The sequence below is a fragment of the Orycteropus afer genome, unplaced genomic scaffold, assembly GCF_000298275.1.
Source record: "Orycteropus afer afer isolate SDZICR_OR568_19922 unplaced genomic scaffold, OryAfe1.0 scaffold00097, whole genome shotgun sequence".
Classification (NCBI taxonomy): domain Eukaryota; kingdom Metazoa; phylum Chordata; class Mammalia; order Tubulidentata; family Orycteropodidae; genus Orycteropus; species Orycteropus afer.
The window spans coordinates 9,070,839-9,088,031 of record NW_006921684.1 but is presented as its reverse complement, the minus strand read 5'-3'; the positions used below and the strand labels follow the sequence as shown (position 1 = coordinate 9,088,031).

At 39.0% G+C, this 17,193-nt stretch overlaps 1 protein-coding gene across 1 annotated transcript; it reads left to right on the top strand.

Moving 5' to 3' along the window:
* Positions 1–544: 544 nt before the first annotated feature.
* On the top strand, positions 545–8,605 carry LLPH (LLP homolog, long-term synaptic facilitation factor). Its single transcript, XM_007942744.1, has 2 exons — positions 545–749; positions 8,427–8,605. The coding sequence occupies exons 1-2, from the start codon at positions 545–547 to the stop codon at positions 8,603–8,605; spliced, it is 384 nt and encodes a 127-aa protein (XP_007940935.1).
* The last annotated feature ends 8,588 nt before the right edge of the window (positions 8,606–17,193 follow it).

Here is a 17,193-nt window from a genome sequence, read left to right as displayed (position 1 = left end):
TGCTACAGGCTTTTAAATGCTCACACTAACCATCTTGGGACTGGGATTGAGGATTGTAGAGAAAGCAAGACAAATTTAAAATAGGTTGGCTATAATGAGGAACAGGGTGAATAATGAGGGGGAGAGAGTAGGGGTAGGTTTGGGGAAAATCATGATTCAATAAAAGATGTTTATAAAAACGTTTTGTAATTTGTAAACTGTTTAGAAATGTAAGATGATGATGCTCTTTGCATTCTGGAGAAATTAAATTTCTTACTTTGTAAGGAAACTTGAAGGAGCTTTCAGAATTGGCTTCATTTTTGGTTTGCTAAAGGAATGGACACTGATGGATGTTGGTGTTCTCAATTCTTATGTAATGACTGTATGTGCCATCTTGATTCTCACGTAAATTACATGTTAAATCATCATAAATCGTTTCACTTTCCCTTTGTGTTTTGTAGAGGTATCTGTTGGCCTGGTTTTCTAAGGAGTTGCCTCTTTTGGGGGGAGCGGTGTAGTAAATATGTTTTTGTGTATGTATTTTTGTTAACTTTCCAGTTAAAACATGGCTAAAAGCTTACGGAGTAAGTGGAAAAGGAAGATGCGTGCTGAAAAGAGAAAAAAGAATGCCCCAAAGGAGCTCAGCAGACTTAAAAATATTCTCAAAGTAGATGGTGATGTTTTAATGAAAGATGTTCAAGAGATAGCAACAATTGTGGCACCCAAACATTGTCAAGAAAAAATGCAGTGTGAGATGAATGATGAGAAAGGTGAGTTCATGGATTTGTATTATACGTACATATGTATGTATAAGGAGCTTTTGTGGTATAGCGGGTAATGCATTTGCCTGCTAACCAGAATGTCAGTGGTTCAAACCCACCAGCTGGTCTGCAGAAGGAAGATGAAGCAATCTACTCCTGTAAAGATTTACAGCCTTGGAAACCCAGTGGGAATTGCTATGAATCTGAATAGACTCAAAGGCAATGGGTTTGGTTTTTTGGTGTATGAGGAGCTCTGGTGGTACAGTGATTTAAGTGCTCAGCTGTTAACCAAAGGTTGGCAGTTCAAACAACTAGCTGTTCCATGGAAGAAAGATGAGGCAGTCTACTCTATTAAAGATTTACAGCCTTAGAAACCCTGTGGGGCAGTTCTGTTGTCCTATGGGATTGCTGCAAGTCAGAATCAACTTGATGACAATGGGGATTCTGTGTGTGTGTGTGTGTGTGTGTGTGTGTCTATCTATTTTTTTATCATTTTCCTTTCTGTGACTTTTTCCCTTTTTGGCCTTCCTTCACCCTCACATACTCCCCTGCAAACTTCTTCCTGCCATGCCCACATTTTTATTCTTTGAAGGCTTGTACTCATAGAGATTATATTCTGAATTATTTTAAAGCCAGCTCATGTGAATAGGCATATTTTGGGTCATTCAGGATGGGTCTTTCATGGTTGCCTAAATGTCTCAGGAATAGGTATACTATAGGAATAGACAGATCTAAACAACAGTTCAATCAGAATCTAGGAGGTCTTTCTTCATTTTACCCTTTGCAAGATATAGTTCCTGTTCTATGAGTCCTTATGCTCCAAACCAAAACCAAACTCACTGCCACCGAGTTGATTCCAACTCATAGCAACCCTTAATTAGGGTTTCCAAGCCTGTAAACCTTTATGGAAGCTAGCTGCCCCATTTTTCTTCCGTGAAGTGGCTGGTGGGTTCAAACCACGACCTTGTTTTGGTTAGCAGCCAAATACCTTAACCACTATACTACCAGAGTTCCTTAAGTCCTTATACTATTATTCTTAAAATCACAAATTTTTGCTGTATTTGATTTTGACAGGTTCTAGAGACCTCTGTGTCTTAATCACACTCTAAAGTTTGAAGCTATGTGATGCTAATTTTAAAGTTTAGAGTATGTGATGCTAATTTCAGCAGAAAAGCTACCTTGTTTTTCACTTCCTAATGTAATTTGGCCATACACTGAATGAACTGCTCTCAATGTCCAGACTCTTAAAGTCTATCTATTTGGTGTACTATGATGAAGGAAGAAAGCAGCATCCTTCAACCTTCCAATCCTAGACGTTTCCTTTCCCGTTTCTTCAGAATGTCCATTTATTTTTTCCCATTCCATACCTCTGCTACCCTACACTAATAAAAACTATAAAAAGCTTTTTACCTCACCTCTTTTGAAAAAGAAGAGAAATACCCTCATCTCCTTACTACTCAAATCTATAAGCCTCTGAATATATAGTTTCTGTTCTCCTTTGATTAATACTTCTTTCGAAGGCCGGTTTCTCCACTAGTGTTCTGAGTCCTTTCCCTGTTTGCCTTCTGATGGACTGTACTCACACAGTAATCTTTTTATAAATCTTTCCTCCTTTGCTGGGTCATTCCCAGCAGCATCAACATCTTCACATAAATATTGAAAGAGTAAAGGGGGGGGAGGAAGAATGAACCTTCCCTTGACCTAACATTTGTCCCATCCACTGCTTTATTTAACTGCACTTGTTGCAACTTCTTGAAACAGTTTGCATTGCTTGCATTGCTTACCATTTCCATTTTCTCTCTCTCTCTCTCTCTCTCTCTCTCTCTCTCTCTCTCTCACTCTCACACACACACACACACCCCACTAGTAGTCATTTTTTTTTTTATGTAAAATTTAAAAAATTAATTTTTTTAAAGTTTACAGTTCAGGACCATTTACTACTTTCACAATGTTGTGCATCCATCATATCTATCTAATTCTAAAACATTTTTATCACCCCCCCAAAAAAATCCCATACTCATTAGTTTCTTCCCTTTCCCACCTCCTCTCATTCCTTACAAACTCTAATCTGCTTTTTGTCTCTATGGGTTTACTTATTTTGTATATTTGACATAAATGGAATGATACAATATGTAGCCTTTTGTGTCTGGCTTCTTTAATTTAGCATGTTTTCAAGGTTCATCTATGTTGTGTGTGTATCGGTATTTCATCCCTTTTTATGGCTGAAAAATATTCCATTGTGTATATATATTGTATGTATTTATACAATATTGTATATTGTGTGTGTATATATATTTTCTATGTCCAGTTCATCTGTTGATAGACATGTGAGTTATTTTCATTTTTTGGCTGTTGTAAATAGTGCTGCTGTGAATATGTATATACAAGTTTTTGTTTGCATATATGTTTCACTTGGGGGTTATATACTTGAGAGTGAAATTCCTGGGTAATATGTAATGCTATGGGTTTTTTTTATTTGTTTTGAGAAACTGCTAAACTGTTTTCCACATTGCTGCACTATTTTATATTTCCACCAGCAATGTACAATGTACAATGTACAAGGACTCCAATTTCTCCATCTCCTAGCCAGTATTAGTTATTTTTCAGTTTTTGTTCTTGTTATTTTTACCATAACCAGCTTAGCAGGTGTGAGGTGGTATCTCACGGTGGTTTTGGTTTTCATTTCTTCAATGACTGATGAATAGCCACAACAACGGACTCAAACATGGTAATGATTCTAATGATGTTGACTGATTTATTGGCCTTTTTATATCTTCTTTGGAGAAATGTCTGTCAAGTCCTTTTCATCTTTTTAAATTGAGTTGTCATTTTGTTATTTAAGAGCTCTTTGTGTCTGTGTGTCTGTGTATTATTTTCTCTCTTTATTTGAAAATTTTTTGTTTTTTAGGTGAAAGTGTTCATAGCATATCAGTTTTCTATTCAATATTTCATACACACGCTGTTTCGTGGCATTGGTTGCAATCCTTGCAATGGGTCAGTGCTGTCCTGTTTCGTGGGTTCCTGTTTCCATTCCTTTGGTTTCCCTGCCCACTTCCTGCTTTCTCATCTTTGTTTTGGGGCAAATGTTGCCTGTTTGGTCTCGTATAGTTGATTATTCTAAGGATCACAGTGTTACGGTTTATTTTATAGGCCAGTCTATTATTTGGTTAAGAAGTGGCCTTTGGGAGTGGCTTCAATTCCACATTAGAAGGGTGACTTAGGGCAACAGTCCTAAGAGTTCCCCCATTGTCTGTCAGTAAGTCTGGTCTTTTTTGTGTGAATTTGGGTTTTGTTCTATCTTTATCTCCAATTCTAACCAGGATCTTCTGTTGTGTGTCTGGTCAGCATGATTGGTAGTGGCAGACAGGCACTATCTAGTTCTTCTGGTCTCAGCCTAGAGAAGACTGTGGTTCATGGGAGTTAAGAGTTCTTTATATCATCTGATTACTAGATGCCCATTCATTCCTGAATTTCTTGGATCAATCCTCTAATTTTCTTTTCTGTCCTGTGCAGTGTAGTAAATTACATAGTGTGGCTTTTCTAGCCTTAAGTCTTTGTGAACTCCATGGTGGAATTTGCCATGAGCAACTAAGTAGCTCCTGATAAAGTTATCCATGTAAAGTATTTCTGTTGTGAGTGGCACAAAGTAATCTTCTGGGAAGTTCTCTCTCAGTTGTATAGAATTCTGATGTTGGAATTGGTTCACTCTACCAGGCTCAAAAGGAGCCCTCCTAGAGGCAGAAGGAGTCTCTCTGGCTGCTGGCTGAGAAAGACGTGCTGCTGAGAGAAATGCGTTCTTGAGAGACACAAGAGACACACACTACTGAGAGAGTGATGTGCTAGTGAGATTGCCAGCTGCTGAGTGAGTCGGCCAGCTGCGAGAGACTGGGTGCATTTATGAACTTTAATTGTTTGCTGGTGCTTCCCTAATAAACCCCATAATCTGTGAGTTCTGTGTGGCCACTGCAGCAAATTATCACACCCAGCAAAGAGGTGGTGGGTGCTGTGGGAGGAACGGTTGGTATCAGGGTTCATGAAAGGGCTGGAGGGAGGTGGCATGTCTGGCCTTACAGGAATAGGCCTTGGGCTACTGTTGGTGCTTCTGTCTTCCTTTCGTGGGGTTAGAGGAGGTCTGAAGATGCGGCCTCCCTGCCCCTTTGGCATCCTGTTTTCTGTTTCTTTTCCTTTTTGTTATACTTTCCATAACTTTATCTTCCAATTTTGTGTTTTCTATTATTGCTATAGTATTTTAGTTTTCCAGAGTTGTTTTTTGTTCTTTTACTTAAGTACCCACCCATCCCCTTTATTTTTTTAATAGCTTCCTGTTCTTTTTTTTTTTAATTGTGATTTGGGTGAAGATTTACAGAGCAAATTGACTTCCATACAGCAGTTCACATATACTTTGTCTCATGTCATTGACCACAGTCTACCACAATGCAACAGCTCCCCTCCCACTTCCTCCCCATAGTTACCTCTTCCCAGTGTCCATCCCTCCATATACTCTTGCCCCCTGAGCTGTCTCCCTGTGCATAAGCAGCCCTTCTTTTTCCCATGATTGTTCTCTCCAAGGAGTGTATCTACTTGAGGTAAATGTTTAACTCACATGCCTGTACTTTGTTTGGCTGGAAACCACAGGTGTGGGTTCAATTCCAGACCTGAAGAGCAGTTAGGGGCGATAGTCTCAGTGGCTCCACCAGGCTGTATCGGACCAACAATTCTGGTCCCCCCCACCTTTTTTTTTCTCCTCCAAATGATTTTGAGTTTTGTTCCACATTGTTCTCCCTCTCTATCAAGGATCTCCTACATAGATCCTCTTCCAAGTGGATGACAGTGGTAGCCGGGCACCATCTAGTTCTTCTGGTCTCACAGTTGTATAGGCTGCAGATCGGATGGATGGTGTACCAGTCGCTAGCACTAATTGTTTCCATGAATTTTGGTTTTCTTCATTCTTCTTGCTCTGGACGAGGAGAGACCCATTGTTGCATCTAGATGGCAGCTTGCTAGCTTTTAAGATCCCAGTCGCTACTCGCCAAAGTAGGAGGTGGAACAATGTTTTGTACAGTATGTTATGCCAATTGAGCTTGATGTTCCCTGCGACTATGGTCCCATGCCCGCATGTTCAACTACTCTGGTCCCTCTGGGTAGCTGGTTGTGACCAAGCAGTGACCACAACCTTGCCTCTTGTCAGCTCTACTATACACCTGGGAATTCTGATCATTCACATAAACATATAAGACCATTGTCTGCCAACCCTATATATGTTCTTGGATACACTCCCCATTTCATAGACATACCTAATCATTTAGCCTGTCCACCCATCTATCCATCTATATACCCATGTTTGCCTTCACTGACAACGCAGTACTGTATGTGCAAGAGGGTTCATATTTGTTGTCTATACCTCCCATGTACCTCTCTATGTCTTTCTCATCCACGGTGTTGCCATATTGGTCACTCACATTTGGTACATTGCCCTTCTCTTCACCCAAATCAATACTTATCTCTATCTGTCTAACAGCGTTCCCTCCCCTCCTCTCTCACCCCTGGTAACCAACAAAGAACATTCCCTTTCCTTAACTTTTACAATAACAGACTAATACAATATTTGTCCTTTTGTGATTGACTTATTTCACTCAGCATAATGTCCTCCAAGTTCATCCACATTATGCGGTGTTTTACAGATTTAATAGCTTCCTGTTCTTAATATATTCTTTGTAAGCTCTCAGGGTGTTAATCGTGGTTTGTTTTTGAAATTTTGATGTACTTCGTGCATAGTTTATTTTTCTTCTTGGGTCTCCCCTCCCCACCCACCCACCCAATTCCTTTATTTTTTGTGTCTGTCTTTCATACTAGAGCTTTTTCTCAACTATCTAAAGAATTTGATTGTTTGTATTCAAAAGTGAGGGACTACAATGATTGGAAGCTGAAGGGCTGGCGTGAGGGAATGTCATTAACTGGTAGGCTTCATTGGACAGGTCCCAGGTAGTTTTATTGGGAAATCTCCTTTACCAGTACCTGTAGGTCTTTTGGGTTGATCATCATCTGTAGACAGAAATCCTCTCATGTTCTTCCTAGGGGAGTGTCTTACTGCCCTCATTCTTGGAGTATCCAGGAGCTAAATGGGAGATGAGACCGAGGTGAGAGAGTCTCCCCATTTCGTAATCTGCCTGTATAAGGATCATTCCTCATCTCCACCTCAAGCTCATATTTCTCCTTATTTCTGTTTCTTCAACTGCCTCTTCCCTACCTAATATCATCAGCCACAAACCTCGTGGTCATTCTTCATCCCTCTTTCCTTTATCCTCCACATCTAAACCATTAGCAGATCTTACTGTATTGGGGATATCCATTTCTCTCTAGCTTCATGCCGTTACCTTTATCCAAACCACTGTCAACTGTTGCCTATACCGTGACAACAGCTTTTTTTGCTTCTTTCTGCTTCAGCTCTTGTTCCCTTGTGATTTGCCTTCTACATACAACCAGTTTTTTTTTTAAAGAGCATAAACCAGAGTTTGTCACTTCTCTGATTAAAACCCCTCATTGTCATCCCATGCTTTCCAGAGCCTACTATGTTTTTAATCCGGCCCCTGTTCCTCTCTTTTAAACCACTTACTGCAGGCTGAAATTTTATTTTTGTTTGCTTACTTTGCTATTTTTCCCTCAAAAGAACATTGTAAACTCCATAAGGGTAAGGAGTTTATAAGACTACTATATCCCTGGTCCTTGAGATAGTACCTGAAGTACTCATTCAACAGTTTATTTTGTGGCTCTATGTACCAAGCAGTATTGTAGGCATTGTGAAAACAGTAATGAATAGCAGAAATGGCAACCATCCTAATGGAATTTACACTGTACTGGAGGAGACAGAACATAAATCGGATAAATAAATTAATATAGTGTCAGGTAGTAGAGCTCATTTAAGGCCTTATGTACTATCATGAGGTGCTGCAGGAGGCACACAGTGGTTTATGATAGGTAAGGTTGGTGATGGGTGTGACCGCAGTATGGCTGTGCTGAGTTTCCTGACAAGCCTCTTGTCAGTAGAGCTAACTCTGTGGGTGTGGGAGCCTCAGGATTTATCTGTCTTTCCTCTCTTTGGCCCATCTCTGTCATCAAAGCCTGCTGCTTACTACTCTACCTGTTCCAAGTTCACTTCATTATAAGTGGGCAGTCATTGCTAATCAGTCCATTTACATCTAAGGCCTAGCTTTAGAAGTATGGGGCACCCTTCTTATTGGCTCAACTTAATCTTATTTAGCTCAAGTAATCTGAGGAATGTTCTTATAGCATACATATGCTCAGAACTATACACTTACTCTAAAGCTCAAAGCCGTATATCTGTTTCCTATTTAACCTTTACTGTTACAAAGGACAATCATGGCAATATTCTTTAGAAAACTTCTCAGTGACTCACTAGATGATGTCCTTAGTTACTCACAGATACTTTTTATGTTTTTCATCGTTGTAGGAACATGTGGCAGCATGTATGTGATCCTATTGAATGTGCTATATATAAGAAGTTTTCAGAATGTTTTGTCAAAGAGCATTCTGCAAAACAGGAACATTTTTTATCTTTTGCAAAGGTGTTAAGACTCTTCAGTTCTGACATTCTTAGTGCATTAATGTGTTTTCACAGGATTGATCTTTCATACATGAGTGTTAATGGTTTTTCCATCCTTTATTCAGATGACATGAAAATGGAGACCGATATTAAGAGAAACAAAAAGAGTCTTCTGGACCAGCATGGACAGTACCCAGTATGGATGAACCAAAGGCAAAGAAAAAAGCTGAAGGCAAAGCGAGAGAAAAAGAAGGGAAAAAACAAAGCAAAAGCAGCAAAGGCAGCAAAAGGTTTAGCCTGGTAGACTTAAAAACTTAAATAAATGCCACATGGGGTAGATGTTTGATTAAAATGTATACATTGATTTCAGCTTCCACCACATGAAAACTATTTATTTCTGTATTCTAACTTGGCCTTTTTCTTTGATTTGAACCCAACATAACTCAAGTTTGTTTTGGGAACTTAATTAAAAGATTTTCTTTAGTGAATGAAAGCTATACTGGTATTTTAATTAGATGTTCTCCAGTTTCCATGTGTTAACAGACAGCAAAATTCTGTCAAGTATTAATCTGTTTGTAATTGTTCTTACAACTTGGTAATTACAGTCAGTAAATACAAAACAAATGATCTTATACTGACACGTTTAAGCTAACTCACATTTACAGAAAGCTATAATGCAAACATAATTGTTAAATGTAAGTCATTGGATCTTACAATCAGTGATTCTTTGGAGTTTGAATTTTGTATAATTCAGAGTAAGTGTAGAAGGAGTGTAAATCTTGAAGTTTGACTTTTATCTTTAATAAATGGTTAAGAAGTAATTTTCCCATAGTAGAGAAGACAAGCTTCTTTAAAGTCTTAATTTTTAAGTAGAATATTTTAGTTTTTACAAATCAGTGTGCTCTATGATTTTATTTGAGAACTAGTTTAATGTTACTCAGTTTTCGTACTGTGTAGCCTAATATAGTATAATGCAACATATCCCAAAGTATGTTGTTAAGGATCAGTTCCTCTGGGTGGTTGGTGAAAAAAAAATTTGTGGTCACGGCAATTTGGGAAATGCTACATACTTGAAGAATCACCATGAGTATTAGCAGTAGTCTGTACAGATCTAGCAGCGAAGCAACCTGTTTAACTGTGACTCCTAGAAACTAGTCTTCTGAGGACTAGGATATACTGTTGGAATAGCTAGTCTAATGAAATGATTTTTAATTGAGCCTTTCTTGCTATAGTTTTCTAAGTACACTCAATTTAAATTTATTTTCAGTTAAGCAGTCTAAATTTAGCTTTATCCCTCAAATTTCACCATCATCCAGTTTGTTTACTGGAACAACAAATACTGAGTCCTGTGTGTTGAGGGCTTTGCCAGGTGCTAGGGACGCAGAGTACAAGACAGTGTGCCCTCATGGGACTGACAGCTGGGCAATGGCTCAGAAGAGGATGCCAACTTCAGAGAACAGCCAAGTTAGAAATGAGATTCCCTTGAATGAGGTCACTTGGTCATCAGTTCATATACTTTGTGTCAGGCACAATATTAAGAGGAAATGACCCAGATCTTTAAAGAGATTTGAATCTATTTTAATGCCAGTAAAATCTTGAAGTTAATATAAGAGACTTCTCAATTTACTCAGTGGTTAATTTACTGAAAAGTTATAGATAATTTTGAAACATATTGAGCATATTTTCTCTTTCAAGAAAAAGAAGCTAAGAAGATAGGAGCTAAAAAAAAATGTTGTTTGTAGCCTTTTTTTCTCCTTTTGGTATGGTAGTAAATAGCAAATAGACTTTGTGGGAAAATGTGAATACACAAATGTTTACTCAAGAACTAAAAAGTTGCTAAATTATCCATTGACAATATTAGCCTGAATACACTAGCTCTTTTTTTTTTGCTTTTCTTTCTAGGAATTGTCTGCACCATTAACGTTACAGACTTAGCACTTAGATAAATTTGAGCAGCATTGTCAGGTATCGTCTAACTGGATTTTCATTAAGGTGAACTGAGAGACCACTGCTAGGGATGTCTTCTTAGGTTCTGTGGCTGACAACCTCTAATCGACTCCACTAATAGTAGCTTTGAGCACTTTCAGGGCCTCTTGATGATGTTAGGATATTTACTTAAGTTTGTCCAATCATGATTTAAAAGTTACCAAAATAAAGACCAAACCACCACTATCAAAAAATTCATTTGGGAAACGTTCTCGAGTGTCATGACCTCTGGAAAGGTGGCTGCTGGAAAGAAGTGTCTCGTACCATGTCATGAGTGGGTTCTTTTAGGTACTGAGTTCACTGCCAGCAAGATTCTTCCTACTCTCAAATTTTGACAGGAAAGTTAGACTGGTGTTCCAAAATTAGGGCAGGAGTATGTTTAAAAGATGATCACTGTTTGTGGCTTTAATCCTGAAGATGATACATGTCAATTTAATCTTTTAGATGATTTGCTTGTTTTTTTAAATGTTATAATCCTTGTATTTCACTGATGTTTTTCCAGAGAATTGTGTAAAACCACCAGATGGAGCTCAAGTAAAGCACAAAATCATTCTTAAAATTGGTTTGAATGGGCTAAATCACATTAGGAATTGAATGTAACATTTTTGTTTGTAAAGAATTTAAATGTAAAATATCGTTTAAGGATCATTGAAATTACTCACATTTATTGATTGCTTACTCTTGTTGGGCCTTGGTCTAAATGATTTAATTCTAAACTATTTAAGTGTTTATGCTATCTACGTAGCAATCCTGTGAGTTAGGCACTAATATTATTTAGGCGTGGGGAAATGGAGGCACACAAGTCATTTAGTGAAGTTTGGGAGAGAAGTGATTCAAATTCAGGTAGTCTGGCTCCAGAGCCCATACTCTTAACAGTGCCATTCTGCTTCTCAAGGATGAGCGAATTCTTGCTAAGATAGAAAGGGAATTTTAAGGTGGTATGCCTATTTTTGAGTCACTCCTTCCCGGAGTGGTGTGATGCAGCCTCAGAATCAGATAAAGAGTAGGTTTCAGTAGAGAAATGATTTATAGAACCCTCCTCAAATCTAGACCTAAACCAGACTGGAGTTCTGCGGATAGCACTCCCTTAGGAATGGCCTTTCTCAGTCCTAAAGGTGAATTTATAACCCATGATCAGTGATACCCAAGCCACTAATAGAGAAGAAATGCAAGCTCCAGGTGAAGCTCTAAAGTGGAGGCAAGTAATGGTTTTGATCACAATTTTTTTTTCTCATGTCACATTGATGTAGATGTGTTTTTTTCCCATTAGTTCTCATGCTGCCTGAAGTAAGTATGCTGCAGTGTATTTGTGCTTGTAAGGAAATTTTTATATCTTCAAAATTTGAATCTGTCTATGTGGGATACGATTTTTAGAAATAGGAAAAGAAAAAAACAATGCTATAAATTACTTGATTTATATCTGTGAAGTGGATTAGTGGTGAGGGGTAGTGGTATATAGTTTAGACTAGTGAAATACTAGCCACAGAATAAAATAAAAACTTAGGAGGAGGCTAAAGAGACCTCAAGAAATTCCCAAACTTATAAATGCTGCAATTGAGGTACAGGCGTTAGGACTGTTTATGAAGTTTGCTAGGTAAGTAAGTAACTAACTTTTTTAGTTGTTCTTTTTACTTTTTGTGATTTGAGTGAAAGTTTACAGAAAAAATTGGTTTTCCATTGAACAATTAATACAGATTTTGTTTCATGACATTGATTGAAATCCCCATAATTTGACAGCTCTCTAAATCATTTACTTCTGATGCCACCTGGTAGTTATGCAAATTCAGTCTAGACATAAAATATAAATGTCTTTCCCCTGTAATTGCCAGTATATAAAAACACCATTGCAGCAGACACCACCTACATAAGTAAATGGCGTGAGGAGAGGGGAGAATGGTGGTGGTAAGTGCCATTGAGTTGGTTCTGACTCCTAGCGTTCTTGTGTACGATGGAACAAAACATTACCCAGTCCTGCACCATCCTCAACAATTATTGCTATGTTTGAGCCCAGTGTTGCAGCCACTGTGTCAGTCCATCTTGTTGAAAGTCTTCCCCTTTTTCACTGACCCTCTACCAAGCATGATGTCCTTCTCTAGGAATTGGTCCCTCCTGAAAGCATTAAATTTCTAGCAGGGCATCCACCTGTAATTTTTCCCATTCAGCCCAAAGAAGTGGGATGAAGTGTCGCCAGCCTTGCTTCTAAGGATCATTCTGGCTGTATGTACTGCTTCCAAGATGGATTTGTTTGTTCTTCAGGTAGTCCATGGTATATTCGTATTTTTTGCTAAAATTGTAATTGATTCATCTCAGTTCATTGAGAGCTAGACAGTGAATAAGGAAGATTGAGGAAGAGTCGATGCTTTTGAGTTGTGTTGTTGGCAAAGAATACTGAAAGTACCATGGACTGCTAAAAGAAATAACAAATCTGTCCTGGAAGAAGTGTAGCCGGAATGCTCCTTGGAAGTGAGAATGGCCAGACTTTGTACCACCTGCTTTTGCTTTGGTCAAGTTGTCAGAAGGGACCATTCCCTGGAGAAGGATGCCATGCTTGGTAAAGTGGAGGGTCAACGAAAAAGGTGAAGGCCCTCAACAAGATGGATTGACACAGTGGCTACAATGATGGCTCAGGTATAGCAACGATCATGGAGCTGGCACAGGACTGGGCAGTGTTTTGTTCTGCTGTACATGGGGTCGCTGTGAGTTGGAGACAACTCAATGGCACCTAACAGCAGCAACATAATTCACATGTATCAACACTTCTGTGGTCATCCTTGTTCATTGTTCAGCTTTCACATACACATGAGGTGATTGAAAATACCATGGCTTGGGGTCAGGTGCACCATAGTCTTCAAAGTGACATCTTTGTACTTTAAAGAGGTCTTTTGCACAGATCTGCCCTGTACAATACATCCTTTGATTTCTTGACTACTGCTTCCCTGGGAGTTGATTGTGGATTCACTAATGGGGGTAGGATGGGGTGGTTAAGTACTCACACCAGCCCATTCTGCTATCCCAAGGGGACTGTCAGGCAGCCAGAGGGGCCAGGGCCTATTTGCAAAAAGAAGTCTGAATTTTACATCATTGAATGTATGTTTTAGAGCACAGGGAAAACTACAATGTGATGTTAAATTACACTTATCTTGGAGAATAATAGTAATAATAACACAACAGTCAGCATTTATAGAAATGCTTAATTATGTGCCAGGCATTGTGCTAAATGCTTTCCATGTATACTTACTTCATTTAATCCTTAAAATAACCATATGTTATCAATACACTTATTTTCCTATTTTCTGATGTGGAAACTGATCTTTGAAGAAGTAAGTAAAGTTGTCCAAAGTCATTCCGTTGTTAAGTAGTGGAGCAAGGCTGTTCCAGAGAGTAGAATTGAATACCTCTGATGGGAGACTACAGAGACAGACTGATTCCATTTAAGAAAGAAGTTGCTAACCAAGATGTTGGAAAATGGAGTCGGCAGCCTTGGGAGTACTACCCTGTCAAGCTAAGGACAGATAGCCATTTGGCTGAGATGTAGCAGAATAGATTCAGACGTTGTGCTTGGAATTTGGGTTGAGAGCTGTGAAAGCCTTTTCTGGCCTGGCAGTGCCTTACGGGAAGTAGTCATGTCTGAAATGGATCATGCTTCTTTTGCTCTTAAGATACTTAAGTATCTTTTTGATGGAAATCACAAAATCAGAAATCTTAAATGTGTTAATGTTGTTAGGGCCACTAACCACGTTCCACTGAGTTACGCTTTTAAGTATGGAAAAACGTTATAAAACATGTGCTTTAACCAATGAATGGGGTAAAGTCCTTCCAATTTTAATTTAAAGTATGGTATAGTTTTATAATACATTAAGTTTATAATATGCAGAATGTATTTAATTTCCTAAAGCGGTGAATTGTCTTAGCATTATTCTATCTTATGAAACACTTTCTCAATCTAACATTGTGTCTTTATAGTTTTCAATATCAGCAAAACCTTTGAATGGTCTTAGTTGGGTGTTGTGTATCATTGTACAGTAACCACTAGTACATATGGTTTTTCTGATCCATGTAATAAAGTACATTTGTCATGTATCTTGTGATCTGCATACCTTTCAGCTGTTACTTCATAAATCTGTTCTGTCGGAGAATGGCTTTGTACAGGAATGGTTGAAGCTGCTTTTAATAAACTAATATTTTGTGTCTTTTATATGTAATCAACAGGGAGCATTATAGACTTGTGCCTCTGTGGAGAAACATTCCACTAAACTTTTCTCTTGACAATAATGGAAAAAAATAGCTTGGGAAAAGCACAGATGTTCAAGACCATATGTTCTTTGCTTCTAAAATTCAACTGAAGATCTTTTGTATTTCTCCAGATTTGGAAGGAAAAAAAAATTAGAGAAGAAACAGTTTGAGATATAGGGGGAAGGCAGAGCTACAGCATTTCTTTGAGAGACCAACATTGGGTGCTGTTTGTCAGAATTCTAAGATACCTCACTTGCTCATACAGAGAGGTGATGTTCTTGAGCAGAGCTGTAGGCACTTGGCCAGAGATTGGTCATCATCCCCACATGCCTCTCTACTTAGACATAAGCACTCTGTTCTGGTTTTAGTTGTCTTCTGTCCTAAACTTCAAATTCACAGTGTCTTCACAAAAACAAGTGTTTAGCAATTCAGGTAAAACCCAAAGTCCTTATGCCCCTTTTCCCCTTATTGGATAGAGCCTATTGTCTTTTTTTCAGCTGTGGAAATTTGTTCAATGAGTTAGATGTCCACAGACTTGGAAAGTAGTTATTGATGAATATATAGGAAAATAATTCTTGGAAAATGCTTGAGAGACGGGAGCTATCTGCCTGTGGTGAAATTAGTGTGGGAGTCCTTTATAGGCCTATGAATCTTTTAAAAAAGAGTTGCTATAAAGAAAATGGGAACCAGCTGTTCCAGATTTCCACTGAGGAAACAGGTATTAACAAGAGGTTTGAACCGGTTCAGTCATGGCTGATGAAGCGAAATCAGCAAACCCAAATTTTAAAAAATTTGAATGATGTAGGATGATAACCAGAATGGGGAACATTAGAATTGAAGCTGTGCAATGGGAAACTCAGAAGAGGCACGGTGAGCCCTTTCAGGAGCCTGCTATAGGACATTCAGTTATTGGCAGCACTGTGAAGAGTGATATTCAAAGAAGTGTGTTTCGCAGCCATCTTTGAGTGGGCACCAGTGTTTCTTACTGCATGTCAAGAGATTTGGTTGCTATGCAACATGCTTGCTGCCCTTGTTTTCTAAGAGATTAAATTTCTAGCAGGGCATCCACCTGTAATTTTTCCCATTCAGTTACTGTTCTGGTTCACCCACATTTAAAAAAATCGGCTGTTGTAGTTTTATTTTGTCAGCCATGAATGAACCCGGAAGAACTGGTCCAAAGCCCTGGTTTTAACTCTACCAGAAGGGATTTTGGGTAAATGAAGAACTTTCTGAATGTGAGGATTATTTAAAGCCAGACATGGATTGAAACGAGACTGTTGAATTGTCTCTGGAGGAGGAGGGGAATGGAGTGAAGGAGGCAGGAGAGAGAGAGCTCCACTTACTTGAGATGGCTTAAATGCAGTTCCTCCAGTAGTTCAGAGTCCCTTAGTCTCTTTTATCACACCACTTCTTAGGTTACGGGGTTTAAAAGGTCAGTCCTGAAGAGTGCCACAGTCAGTCATCAAAAGTGCCACAGGACCCCTGCCCCCCAGGTCTGGAGATCCTTTTAGTATAATTCTTTTTTTAAAAAAAGAAAAATTATACATTTTTTTTAAAAATTGTGATATGGGTGTAGATTTACACAGCAAATTCACGTTTCGTACAGCAGTTCACATACTCTTTGTCTCATGATATTGACCACAATTTACCACAATGCAACAGCTCCCCTCCCACTTCCTCCCCATAGTTACCTCTTCCCAGTGTCCATCTCTCCATGCACTCTTACCCCCTGAGCTGTTTCCCTGTGCATGTTTCTCCCATGATTGTCCTCCCCAAGGAGTGTATCTACCTAAGGTGAATGTTCAACTCATATGCTTATCTTTTGTTTGGCTGGAAACCACAGGTGTGGGTTCAGTTCCAGACCTGAAGGGCAGCTAGGGGTCATAGTCTCAGTGGTTCCACCAGGCTCTATTGGACCAGCAAACCTGGTCCCCACCTTTTTTTATTTTTCTCCAAATGATTTTGCGTTTTGTTCCACATTGTTCTCCCCTCTATCAAGGATCTCCTACATAGATCCCCTTCCAAGTGGATGACAGTGGTAGCCGGACACCATCTAGTTCTTCTGGTCTCATAGTCGTATAGGCTGCAGATCACTATGACTAATTCTTTTCATGAATTTTGGTTTTCTCCATTCTTTGCTCTGGACATGGAAAGATCCATCGTTGCACCTAGATGGCAGCTTGCTAGCTTTTAAGATCACAGTCGTTACTTGCCAAAGTAGGAGGTGGAACAATGTTTTATATAGTATGTTATGCCAATTGAGTTTGATGTCCCCTGCAACTATGGTCCCAAGCTCACAGGTTCAACTACTCGGTCCCTCTGGGTAGCTGGCTGTGACCAAGCAGTGACCACAACCTTGCCCCTTATCAGCTCTACTATACATCTGGGAATTCTGATCATTCACATAAACTTATAGGACCATTGTCTGCCAACCCTATACATGTTCTTGGATACCCTCCCCATTTCATAGACATACCCAGTCGTTTAGCCTGTCCACCCATCTGTCCACCCATATACCAATGTTTGCCTTCACTGACAATGCAGTACTGTATGTGCAAAAGGGTTCATATTTGTTGTCTGTACCTCCCATGTACCTCTCTATGTCTTTTTCATCTTCAATGGTGTCATATTGGTCACTCACATTTGGTACATTGCCCTTTCTTCACCCAAATC

What these genes read in the sequence shown, in the direction of transcription:
- LLPH (XM_007942744.1), top strand. Translation starts at nt 545, where the DNA reads ATGGCTAAAAGCTTACGGAGTAAGTGGAAAAGGAAGATGCGTGCTGAA. An exon ending in TGAGATGAATGATGAGAAAG is followed by an intron (nt 750 to 8,426) that starts GTGAGTTCATGG and finishes TCCTTTATTCAG; the next exon opens with ATGACATGAAAATGGAGACC.